This window comes from Lissotriton helveticus, chromosome 7 (genome assembly GCF_964261635.1).
Source record: "Lissotriton helveticus chromosome 7, aLisHel1.1, whole genome shotgun sequence".
Lineage (NCBI taxonomy): Eukaryota > Metazoa > Chordata > Amphibia > Caudata > Salamandridae > Lissotriton > Lissotriton helveticus.
In genome coordinates, this window is record NC_136068.1 from 1,613,318,831 (window position 1) to 1,613,331,672 (window position 12,842).

General features: G+C 46.4%; 1 protein-coding gene across 7 annotated transcripts in view; it reads right to left on the reverse strand.

Moving 5' to 3' along the window:
• Nucleotides 1–2,376: 2,376 nt before the first annotated feature.
• Nucleotides 2,377–12,842, reverse strand: part of SCAF1 (SR-related CTD associated factor 1) — a 438,521-nt gene continuing 428,055 nt past the window's right edge. For all 7 annotated transcript variants that reach the window (XM_078655270.1, XM_078655274.1, XM_078655269.1 and 4 more), the window contains one exon: nt 2,377–3,237. In XM_078655270.1, the coding sequence (XP_078511396.1) occupies nt 3,049–3,237 (189 nt within the window). In that variant the 3' untranslated portion in view covers nt 2,377–3,048. The remainder of the gene's footprint in view (nt 3,238–12,842) is intronic.

The following is a 12,842-nucleotide window of genomic DNA, read 5'->3' on the forward strand; positions in this document are numbered from 1 at the left end:
GGGATGGAGTATAGAGGTATCTGCAGAAAAGATTGGGTATACAATTTTCAGTTAAGGCAAAGTTAGTACTTCTGGGAATACAGGATGATGAAACACCACCCAAATAGGGGAAAATACTGTGTGACCTGGGGAGGACCGTGGCAAAGCAGGACATAGCAAGTCTATGAGATGCAAACTACGCCGCCCCACATAGCACAATTTAAAAAAAATATGAATAGGTGTTTGAGGGTAGAAAAGGCAAAATATGAAGCAAGAAAATGACCCCAAAAAGTTTGAAAAATATGGCTGCCATGTAAAGTGAGATTTTATCAACCCTTATGTTTTGACCAGCGGCGGCTACTCCATTAAGGCGGAGGAGCGTTGCCCCACTGCTTTCAGAGCATTGCAAAAAAAGGAAAAATAAAATGATAATAACAGAACGTTATTATCATTTTATTTTTCATACGGGCTACGGGCCTGGTTGGAGGGGGAGGGTCACAGGGAGGAGGAGGAGTGGTTGGTGACCAGAAGTGCGCATGACAGTTAGTCCTGCAGTCTTGGGCCAGCCAGACAGTCATGCACACTCAGCATTTTCCACCTGGCTGTGTTGCACAGCCGGGTGGAGAACAGTCCCAAGGCTCCCAGGCACTGTCTTAGTGGCCAAACAGGCCGCTCAGACCAATCACAACGCTGGGGTCATGCTGGCGACATCTGCGTTGTGACTGGCTTAGGGGAGCCATTGTCCTGCCGGAAGCCAGGAATAGAAGACGACAGAGAAGCTGTGACTGTAATCAGATAAGTGAACTTTTTTTATCATCCTCCCCACCCCGTACCATAGCAGCTGCCACTGGTTTTTGACTGATGAAAGGTATAGAAATGTGGCAACAGAAAAGGCAATATTGGTGTCCAGGTCTAAATATCAACTGCTGTGAGGCCATGGCACTGAACGTTTGGACAATGTTTGCACTTGAAACTGAATGTGCACTAGGGTTTAATGACAAAGTTTGCCTATGATATGTACTATGTTGTACTGCTATAATCAATAAAAATGTTTAATAAAAAAAAACATTTGTGCCAAAATCGATAAACATCGGCTGGTGTTATTAGTCTAAGGAAGAAATAAAAATTACTGTTTCTTCACAGTAATGTGGAACTTTACAACAGCCAAGAAACAGCTATTTATCAGAGCATTAAAAAGCGCTTTGGTGTCAACTGGAAAGTAGCTGGCAAGCAGAAAGTAACTATATTCTAATCTAAGATTCCTGTGCCATATTGTTTCTCTCATCACCCTCATCCACATCATTCCTACTATCCCTTACATTTGTCCAACTAGCTCATTATCGACAGGGTCACACCTCTAAAGCTGGGTCATGCTTTTGGTGTACTGGACTTACTGCTGAAATTATAGGTATTAGCAGCCATGTTGATGATACACCTTAAAATCCTTGGGACAAGCACCTTCAAGGGTTTCCTCGAATATCAACTCCAGTAGATAAAAATGAAAAAACTAAATATATACATATAAATGGAAGCATGGTACGAGGCAAGACAGAGCTGTCTCCATGTGGCAGAAGAATCTCACTCTGGAGAAAAATACTGTAAAATTATCAGACTCAAACACCAGATGGGAAGAATATGCAAAACATGTGACACTCATACAAGATTCATGCAGCAAAAATATACTTTTTAGACACAACAAAAAGTCTGCACGATTTGATATGATTAAAACATTCGAGTGAATCTGTTGAGGAGCGTAATCCACTCCTAGTAGTGACTCCGTCTAAACTCGAGGCAAAGACTGAGTGCATTATTCCGATGACCTTCACTGACACCGGAATCAAAACACACACCTTATAGTGTCACACGTTTTACCTTGTTGGGAAGAAACAAGCAATTCCGCCAAGCCTCAAACAAACATTTTCTTTTAAAGGCTGCCCACAGTCCCTTATGCCTGATCGCCACTAGGTCATGAACACCATGTGTCCCCTCAGATCTCCAGGAGTGTTCATACCTTTCAAGCTGCACTAGCACCCCTGAAACTTCACATTGGAATATGCGGTTAGGTATCAATAGCATGGTCATGTGCATGGGTAGAGGAATGCCACTATAAGGGTGCCCTCTAAGAGAAAATAAACTCAACTCTCCAAATATTGATCCAGACGTCCCAGCCAGTAGGTGAGGCACAGTGGCTTCGGGATACATTCAGCATGATGACACAGAGAGCAAGGTGTATCTAGGTACCTCTTAACAGTTGTCAAGGATCTCATGATGCAAAGCTGCACCTCTAAACCAGCACTAGTTTAAGGGTAAGGAGAACTCAGCAGCACTTTAGAATGCAGCTATGCTGGCAGAGTACACGCAGGTGCGTGAAAGAAAGTTCCAGTCAATTTGCCAAAACAGTGCAAGAATTATCAGTTTATAAAGAGAACGGAGATAACATAGGACTACAGCTGTGGCAAGGGGACTGGTACAGAAACATTTTGCAGGCAGCAAGAGGTACAACATGGGTATCCAAAAAATATTAAAATAAAATAGCTGCTATTTGGAAGAAATTATTTTGAAGAGAAGTGGGCGCAAAACACCATGCGAAAGAAAATCAACAAAGGGAATCTGAATGCTAGGACGAAAGGGGGAAGTAAGAAAGCAGCAACTCCAGTACGGAGCAGACATATTTACATAATGTGAAAGAGGTGCTTTATCAATATAATCATCATTCGTTGGGGGAGAGGGGGACTTGGAGCAGAACGTTTACAATAGGAGGCTGCAAGGCTCAAGCAGAAGTCTGCCAACCTCCTGCCAGTCTGCCTAGAGTTCAGGTACGACTCCTCTCCCACCCAGGACTCTTGGCCTGAGATCCGTATCCAGGCGACAGAAGAGGAGCAAAGTCTCATCCCTCTTCCCTTTACCTTCTCCTTACTGGTCAGAAATCTAGTTACCGATACAGTTCATCACATCTTTGCCTCCAAGTTTATTGAACTAGGACACAATGCCAGCCTCGCTGCTTCGCTGCTTCGCTGGCTCCTTAATTTAATTTGAAAACAAAATAAAAAGGCAGGTCCGTCTCTAGGCTCACATCATGGGTAAGGAGAAAATTCCCTTGTCCATGCTGCCAGTGTCTCTGCGGTAGCTGCCACCACCACCTTCAATGTCTTCCATCTTCTTGCCGTGCTTGCGGAAGTACTTGTAGCGCTGTACGTAAGCCTTGACCAGCGTGTTCACCTTGACAGGGTTGATTTTGCCGCTCCTACTGTGGCAGATCTGCAAGAGAATTTCCGAAGAGATGGACATGTCACATTATGCTTGAATAATACTGGAAGCTCTAGTCCCACCTACAGCCCTCAAATGTCTAGGTTTAATTTTCGCATACTATACCCATTGTAGGCCCTGCAACTAAACACATTACTAATATACTTAAGAAACATGCCCGAATGAACTTTGGGAGTACAGCAGCAAACAAAAGTAGACATATGGAGAGTATGGATAGCTGGTTTGGTGGTTAAGGGGCACGGTTGACTGGATGTTAGGAAAAAAATATCTGGCTGAATGCAGTATCTCAAGAATACAACACAGACTGAATTGATTTATGTAAAATATGTTTACGTGTCATGGTGGTCACTGCCGTTTACATGTAATAATACATGTGTGGGATGAAGGAAAAAATACAAGAATACAGGCAAAGAACATATGGAGCATGAGGTGAGAAGCAGGGCGGGTACTGTGGGGCAGAGGAAGTGCATTTGTGAATGAGGAGTTAGGAGGTTAATTTGGTTACGGCAGTACATCCATTTGAGTGGGTGGATCTGCAATTTTTAGGTAAACGGAATAGATTACCAGCGGTTCAGAACTTCAACGGAGGCTGACTCCTCATACGTAATGACCTTAAAAGGAGCTTCATGCAGGCAGGCGAGTTTGTGTTTGGGGATTTTTATTTTAGCCATGTCTGTGGTGGCTCTGGCTGGCTGGCTGGCTGGCTGGCATTTGCCGAGCAGTATTTAGATGGATAGTCTGGTTTCTATTAGTGAATTGCCTTTTGCATTTGGCAAACTTAAAATGGCAAGTAAAGTTGTAAATATATATAAATACAGTCTATAGTTATAAATTGGTGTAGGATATATTTGGCGTCTTGTTCATTTCTTCTTCATTTGTTTTGATGCTGTTTAAATGTTTTACACTTGTTCCTTTGTATAAGCCTTGCTGCTCTGAGTCACAGTTACACAGGGTAGAGTTGAAGATTTGATTAAGGAAATCTAAATGTCGTAAAGAGGTGGATAAGTGTATTACACAGTGAGGCGGCACAACCACACCATATAATACATCCCATTTCCTCAAAATTTGCCTTTGAGTAACATTCTGAATACAATCTGCCAAATGCGCGTAGTACAAGTTTAAATAGCTTTGAGATTCCTTTTTTTGTCAGTGTATTACATTTCCAGAATAGCTAAATAAAAGTTCCAAAGATAGCGCCTCATAATTTTCCTCACATTACAAAGGTTGTAAAATAATTACTACCTTTTTATCTTAATCTCACTCCCTTCTTTTTTAAGCCTACAAGAGAGGAGAGCAATGTCATTTGAGAGGAGGCCTTGTAGTATTCAGGAAATTCTTGCAATGGCTAATGATTGGCATTATCCATGCAGCAATGCAATATAACATATATATCTTTAAAGTCACATTATCATGAAGCGGGTCCTATATGGATGCTTAACCCCTCAAACCCCTGCCCTCCTCCAGCCACTTCCGAATTTATCAAGTAGCAACATGTTGGCTGCAAGTGCCATGCTGCCAAGTATGTGCCTCTCTTGATAAAGTGGCTGGATCAAGTAATATATAAGGCAATGACGGATGTGGCCCCGGGCCCAATGGCCTTCCCAGGTCCTCTCCAAACAGGACATCACGTTTTGGGCAGGTAGTCACTCTTCAACTACTGTGTGAGGAGCTCAACAATGGGAGAGGTGTGGAGAAGCAGCCAGGGCAGCGGACTTCAGAGCGTGGGGCTCACAGTTTGAGTCCCACCGAGGAGGTAGATCAGATCAGCATCATGCGACCCTGGTCAATGAGGCCCTTGGGGGTGATTTTAGTTTGCGCTTTACAAATACCGGGTTAGAACAATAAATCATGGCGTCAGGCCATAGTACATCCCATTTACAAAGGTTGCTCTAGATCAGATCCGAGCAATTATAAACTAATTGCACTTCTTGACAATGAAGCTAAATTCTACGCTAGTCTTCTCCTGGAGGATTTACGGCTATGGGCGAAGTCAAAGGGACTTATTCTATTAAATCAAACAGGTTTTGCAGCTACATCTGGCACATTATCCAACTAGTTAGCAGAATCAATCCTGGTTGACAAAGAAACTTCATCTTACTCTCGTCTGCACTACTGTTTTGTTAATTTAAAACTGGCATTCAACCTAGTCTATAAGGGGAGGGGTGGGGGATCGGCTCCAAACTATCGAGAGGGGGAATTCCTTCCAAACTCTTGGAGTCCATAATACAGCTGCACTCCAACATCGGGATTCGCATCAATCTAGGAGATGGTGCCTGCAGATCCAGGACAATCCCTGACACACGGGGGATAAAGCAGGGGTTTGCGTTAGCCCCCCTGATGTTTAACCTGCTCAAAAGCGATCTGGCACAAACCCTTGATTCCATCAACAATCACCCCCAAGATTGGTGGTGAACGGATCAGCAATTTTTTTTACACACATGGACGCTCTAACAACCTGGAGGTCAACCTGAAGAAAAGAAAGGTAGTAACATTTGTCAGGAGAAAGTATCATGGGAGAAGCTGGTTTTATAACAGCAACAGGATTTCAGAAACAATCGCATAAATATCTGATGTACACATCGATGCTATAGGCTCCTTCGCAAAACAACGAAAGGAAGTTGAAGCAAAAACCCTTGCTCTTCAGGCCTCTCCTCCCTGCTGGGAGTTAGGAGGGCTAAAATGTCACCCACATTGACTACGACAGCGAAATATCACTGGGCAAAAAAAGGCAGCCTACTAAACAAACGTACAACAAGGATATACAAAAGTGTCCTTTGCATGCCAAAGTTTTCATCCGCTGTCCAGATTAGTCTGGAAATGGGTGTCTTCAACCAGAAGGCTGTTAGTGCCGGTGCTTATCTCAACATGTGCTACAACCTATGGGTGGCTGCTTAGAGGCATTATTATGGACCGAAATCAACACCTAGGGCTCACATCCACGGCATCAACAGTATCTTGCAGATTGTCAGCACCTTCTGGCTGTGAAGGAACTCTGGGACGCCAACATGCCTTTCAACTGGAAATTAAAACAAGTGTCCACCTCTGGTCATTTCTCTGGCAGGACCATCAAAGCAAAGCGTAACCACGCCTGGTTGGTTGGTTGTTAACACGTACTAGCTAGCATCACCTTCATCCTATCTTGTCAGCAAATACTCTAACCATCTGAAGGAAAGATTTATGGCCCTTAGGCTAGGGGAGTGGCCATTCCAGTAACACTGCCCTACACTGCTGGATGTGCATAAATAAGGTGAGAGTGGAACAATCTGGAAGTCTGTTCGTGCCGCCTCTTTTTGTTTGAATCTTTTTATTGACATTTTGCATTACACAGTCACATAATTACTACATCAGCCCAAGCATTAATTACTTTAGTCAGCTACCGATGGTGACACTAGTGTATAAGTAGATGTACATTGCTATGTGCATTTGAAAAAACAAAAGTATACAATGGATAGCATACATCTACAACAATCATAGCTAGGTGCGTTCTTTCGTTATGTGCGTCACGGGTATTCACTGCATGGCATGTCGTAAGTTTGAACAATGGGAGGAGGGTTCAACCAAAGGAGGACAAATTAATATAAGGAATGGTAGAGGAAACTGCCTATGACCTGTTGCTGCGAGGTGCTGCTACGACGACGAATCTGCCCTGCTGAGGCGTTGGATACCAAAGTATTGACTGGCTAACCCAGTAGCGTGGTTCACTTATCCACATATATCACCAAATGGCCACGTTGTAACGTGCGACCCGACTAGTCTCCCTCCCTTCCCCCGGAAACCTCAGCTTGTGTGTCCAAACCCAGTAGGTCCGCCACAATAGCCCCCCCCCCGCCCCCAACTAACAGCTAGTCGAAATTTGCGAAAGCCCAGGAGGTCCTCTCCCTAATTGGGCCTTCCAAAAAGTGGAGCCATGCCTTTACATGTGGGGCCTCTGGCGACTTACAACGTTTGGTGATCAGGTACTTTGCCGTGATCAAGACTAGATCCAGGAAGTGACCCTGTTATTCCTGCCCCTTTTGAAGAGGTATAAGATGCATGTCTCCCACGAAAAGGAATGTCCCATTCTGTGCATTGGATCAAGGTTGTCACAATTCCAGACCAGTACTTCCCAGAGAGGGACACTGCCACAGCATGTGTAGCAAGTCAGCGTTGGGTAAACGACACTTGGGACAAATTGAATCTGTGCGATGAAAGAGTTTATTAATCTGGGCCGGGGTGAGGTATGCCAGGTGCAAGAGAAAGAGCTGAAGCTGGTGAAAGCACTGGTTACGGGAATCCGAGTTGGACCCTTCAGTACAGTGGACTATTCTTTGTCTGAAAAGGCCCACCCTCGATCATCCTCCCAACGTTGTCTCAAGGGAGCCAAAGAGATCGCTGTATGTTGACGGAGAGAAGATGCAAACCAGCAGGTCAGGTACTTCAGTCCCCCATTATATGCAAGTATTGAACCACACAGTGTGTGTGTGTGGGGGGGGCGTTCTGTAGTTAGGTTACCTCATTTTGATGAGTGCAGTTACAAGCACATTATGTAGCAAGAAGCTCCCTGGGTGGAGACCTTCCTCCGAAATGAGCTCAGTGCACACTATGAGGGTGCCATCTTGATACAGGTCCCCCTACTTCATGGATTCCTGCCGTATCCCAGCTACACAACTCAGCTGCCGTGATAAGGGACTGTGCCCTAGGTGTCCTAAGGAGGGGAATAGTACGTGCATATGGCTTGATATCACGAGTGAGAAGGAGGCTTCTACTGTAGCATCTATAGGCTATTGAGAGCAATAAAGAATCAGTGCGTTGAGGTGAGGTTTTGCACTGGGGTGGAACGTGACGCAATGTGTGATGTGGTATGGCAAAGCAGTGTGTGGTGATATTAGATAGGTGGCGGGAGGCTAGCCACCTGGTTATCCATTGCAATTGGGTGGCTAGGTAATAATGCTCGAAGTTGGGTGTTGGACTTGGCCCTTTTTGCAGGGTCATCCCTGAACTTTTTGCCTTCCTCCTGTATCAATTCGGACCTGTTTTTGTTGGTTTTCAGAGACTGGGCACTTTACTACTGCTGATCAGTGCTAAATTGCATATCGTCCCTGTATAAAGTGTTATGGTAATTGGTTGTCCATAATTGGTATGTTTGTCTTACTAGTAAAGTCCCTAGTAAAGTGCACTATGTGCCAGGGCTGGTAATGAAAATGCTACTAGTGGGCCTGCAGCACTAATTGTGCCACTCACACAAGTAGCCCTAAAAAGAGATCTCAGGCCTGCCACTGCAGTGCCTGTGCGCAGTTGTTAACTGCCTTGTTGTCCTGACAAATGCACCAACTTGCCAGGCCTTACCTTCCCTTTTAGTGCACATCAGACACTCCTATAGTAGGCCCAAAGTACACCCCCCCCCCGGGCAGGATGCATTGAATGTGAAAGGTAGTACATGTACTGAGGTAGGTACCAAGGCCTGACAGTGAAACACTGCCAAATTCGTTTTTCACTGTTGCAAGGCCAACTTACCCATAAGACAGAATGGGGAATGCTGTGTCCCATGTTTCCAGCATATCTTCTCATAGGCATAAGATGGCGTTTAGTGTGCCTGAACTCAGAATTTAATAAGGCATCTTTTTGTGAAGATGTTTTTTAAATTGTGTGCTCTGAAACCACGTTTTTTAAAGTGGCTGGTTTCTTGTCTTAAACCATCCAGTGTGCCTCTGCCTGTTCGTGTATTGACCATCTGGATTTAGATGAGACAGAGTCTGGGATGTGTCCTGACCCCAGGGAGGAGAAGGTGAGACAGCAACAGGCTGGCCTGCATTTGGGGGGAGGAGTAGCCCCTGGATGTGAAGAGAGCTGTGTTGCTACCACAAAGGGATGGCTCCACCTCCTGCAGAGTGTCTGGTCCCCAGACCCTGACTAACCTGACTGAGGGTGTGCACTGGCACAAAGACACCCAGGTCTGGTTTGGACTGGGCTCATAGACCCCTGAACACAAAGACGTCAAAGGCATTTAGGGGTGTAAATGTGAGAGCTGAAACCTCTGAACTCAAGGCTGAAAAATTATTGAACATACTTGGTGATCAGGAGGAACCTCTGCCAAAGAAGAACAGCTGAAGAGAAGGACCGCCCTTGCTGCGTGTTCTGAAAGGCCTGCAGTTTGCCGGTTTGACTAAGGAGAGGACAAGGGTCTTTACTGTGTGCTGTGTCCCCCTGATTGTGAGGACTTTGCCGTGAGCTGTGTCCTGAAGTAGCATGTCTCCAAAGGCCAGAGGAGAACTGGTCCCCTGTTGTGGATACTCAGGAACATAAATGCTTCCAACCGTGTCTCAGCGAAGCTTGGTGCGTGGTGCTTTTGCACGCCTGAGACTGCCGTGAGGTCCGTGGTACAGTTTACGGGGTGCCCTGTGATCGCATGCCCCCACAGCATGAAACATCGTACATGCTGCTGTGTAGCAGTGTGTGGCCCGAGCCATATTCGTAACAGAGGCTGTGAGTAAGAATCACCACTGCCAGCCCGAGCTGCAACATGCTACAGGATTTCTGAAAGACTGCTGTGTGGTTCGTGGCACAGTTTACGAGGTGCCCCGTGATCGCATTGCTCCCGCAGCGTGAAACATCGTCCATGCTGCTGTATTGCTGTTTGTGGCACAAGCTGTCATCGTAACTGAGGCTGTAAGAATCACAGCCGCTGGTCTGAGCCGCAACGTGCTACAGGATTTCGGGACGATTGCTGTGTGGTCCGTGGTACTGTTTGCGAGGTGCCCCGTGATCGCTTTGCCCCCGCAGCGTGTAACATCGTCCACGCTGCTGTATTGCTGTTTGTGGCCCGAGCATTTGTCGTAACAGGCTGTGAGTAAGAATCACCGGCGCCGGCCGGAGCTGCAACCTGCTAAAGGATTTCTTGAAGCTAAGAAAGCATCCCACTCTCAGGAACTCTGTGAGAACCTGGCTAAGTTCTTCAGAGAAAAGATCAAGTTAATCATCAAGGATCTTGAGGATTCCTCTGAGGCTAGTAGTTCCCCCTGCCTCTGGGGGAAGGGCCTCGGAGGATGTGGATAATGGCCCCGCCTGGCAGCTCACTGATCAATTATTGGAGTTTCTGCCTCTAACGGAGGAGGCTTTTATCAGGCTGTCGCGAGGTATTTCCTCCGGCTCGGCCATGGACTCTGTCCCACACAAGATCTGGAAGGAATATGAGGAAGAATTGTTCCCTACTTTTCGCCTGATCTGTAACCAGTCGCTAGCTAGTGGTATAGTCCCCTCCCATTGGAAGCAAGCCCTGGTATCCCCTTTGTTGAAAAAGCCATCCCTGGATCCTGAGTGCTCAAAAAACTACAGGCCTATTTTCTTGCTACCTTTTCCTGCTAAAATTGTTGAACGCATGGTTAGTATAACCCTCTCTAAACATCTGGAACAGCATCAATTGCTGGAGGAAGTTCAATTTGGATTTCGGCCGGCCCATGGGACCGAGATGGCCCTGGTGACCACTATGAATGAGATTCAAAGGCAAGCAGACAGGGGACAGGCAGCAGCATTGATCCTGCTTGACCTGTCTGCCGCCTTTGACACGGTTAACCACGAAATCTTACTGAGAAGATTGAGTGAGGCTGGGGTGAGAGGCTGCGCCTTGCGCTGGTTTCGATCTTTTCTGCAGGATAGACAGCAGGCGGTGCTCCTCCCCCTTTTCAATACACTTTCTCCCTTGTGCCGCACAGGGTTCCTCAGGGATAGGCAATTAGCCCTATTTTATTTAATCTATACTTAAAACCCCTGATCAGAGACATTAAATCTTAACAGATCACACTATAAACTATGCGGACGACACACAGTTGATCATCTCCTTTGAGGGAGAGGATTCGACACCGTTGGAGGTGTTTCACAAGTGTCTGTGGGACACGGCTTGCTGGCTACAGAACAACTCTCTTCAATTCAATGCTGGAAAGACTGAGGTGCTCTTCTGTGCAGGGAACAGGATTCCTCATCACTTTCCTGGTAATTTCTGGCCTCCTGAAACATCGATCAAAGTTCAGCCAGTAGAAACAGTCCGCAATTTGGGCATCATGCTTGACAACAAGCTTACCATGGAAGCTCAGGTTGCAACAATGCCAACCTGTTGCTTTGCAATCATTAGGTCCCTTCGGAAGATCTTGCCATTATTACTCTCTCAGGCGCGTGCTCAAGTGGCAAGATGTACAATCCTTAGAAGGCTTGACTATTGCAACGCCCTCCTGCTTGAGTCCCCCAGTTTCCTGCTGGATAGGCTTCAATCAGCTGCAGCTAGGTTAGTCTTAGGGCTGCCCAGAAGATCGTCCGCGTCAGCAGCTCTGGCAGAACTCCACTGGCTCCCTCTGCGGCAGAGAGTGCAATTTAAGTCCCTCTGCCTCGTCTTTAAAGCTCTTCATGGGATAGGACCCACTGCAATGCAATCAAAATTTGATTGGTATACTCCAACTAGATTGCTTTGCTCTTCATCGGCAAGACTGGTGAGAGTACCAAGGTTTAGGAAAGCTAGGTCAGGGGGAAGATCCTTTGGGGTGGCAGCGGCCAAACTGTGAAATAGACTCCCATGGGAGATTATGCAAATTAGGGAGCGTCTCCCTTTTAGAAAAAGTGTAAAAACTTGGCTGTTTCCCAAGTCCTAGTTGTTTGGCCTTGTCCTGATATACCCTCCTACCTCTCATGAGCTACCAGCGCCAGGATGCCTGCAAGGTGATAGTGCGCTTTATAAGTTGAATAAATAAATAAGGTGAAAGGGATCGTGATCGTTGGTCACAGAGAGGTCTCTGCCCAAGATAGTCAACGAAGGAGAAGACCGCACCCCGTCCAGATACAGCGTCGCCTAACAACGGAGCTGCAACGTCATCGGGCCGCTCAGCAGGATGTCCGACGAGTGGGAAGAGGCAGAGCGAGGCAGCGCACCCCCCAAGGTAAGGCTTGCATTCCGGTCGGGAGCAGCAAGCGTGTGTGGCTTGGGCAGGCGTGCAGGAGGAGTACAGGAGTGCTCGGAGCTCTCTCCCGCTGCATCACGTTAGACGCGCGGAGTCCCCGAGCAGTCGATACCTGCCTAGCAGTACTGGGGACGCCCCTTTAAGCTTATGACCGTTGTCTCTGGTGTTGTGGCCTAGTGAGGGCCCGGGTTGACCACGCAGATTGGCGTACAGCATTATTCCTTGCATTACAAACTGCCTGATTCTTGCATTATGAACCGCCTGATTCTTGCATTACGTACCACATTATTCCTGCGCTACGAACTGCATAGCATTGCATTAGATCATTGTGAACTGCTCATTAATACTGCAAGAACCTATAGGTGATTATTGGCCTAATAACCGGCAAAGTGAAAGATTACGAATAAGCATATGTTGGATTTCTAACGTTTGGTCTCATCGTATTCCTTAAGATAAAGATACCGCTATTTTTATAAAAACCAGTGTGGTGTTCACTTGTGGTGTTATCACTGTGTTCCTGGGAGTGTGGTTGCAAATACTTTACACCTAGCCTTGGAGATAAGCCTGGCTGCTCATGCCAAACTAACGGGGGGAGGGGGGTGGGAGCAGGGGTTATCTAAGAGGGTGTGCCTCCTTTCCCTGACTAGAAGCAAGGGTCCCTGTTTGGACTAAGGT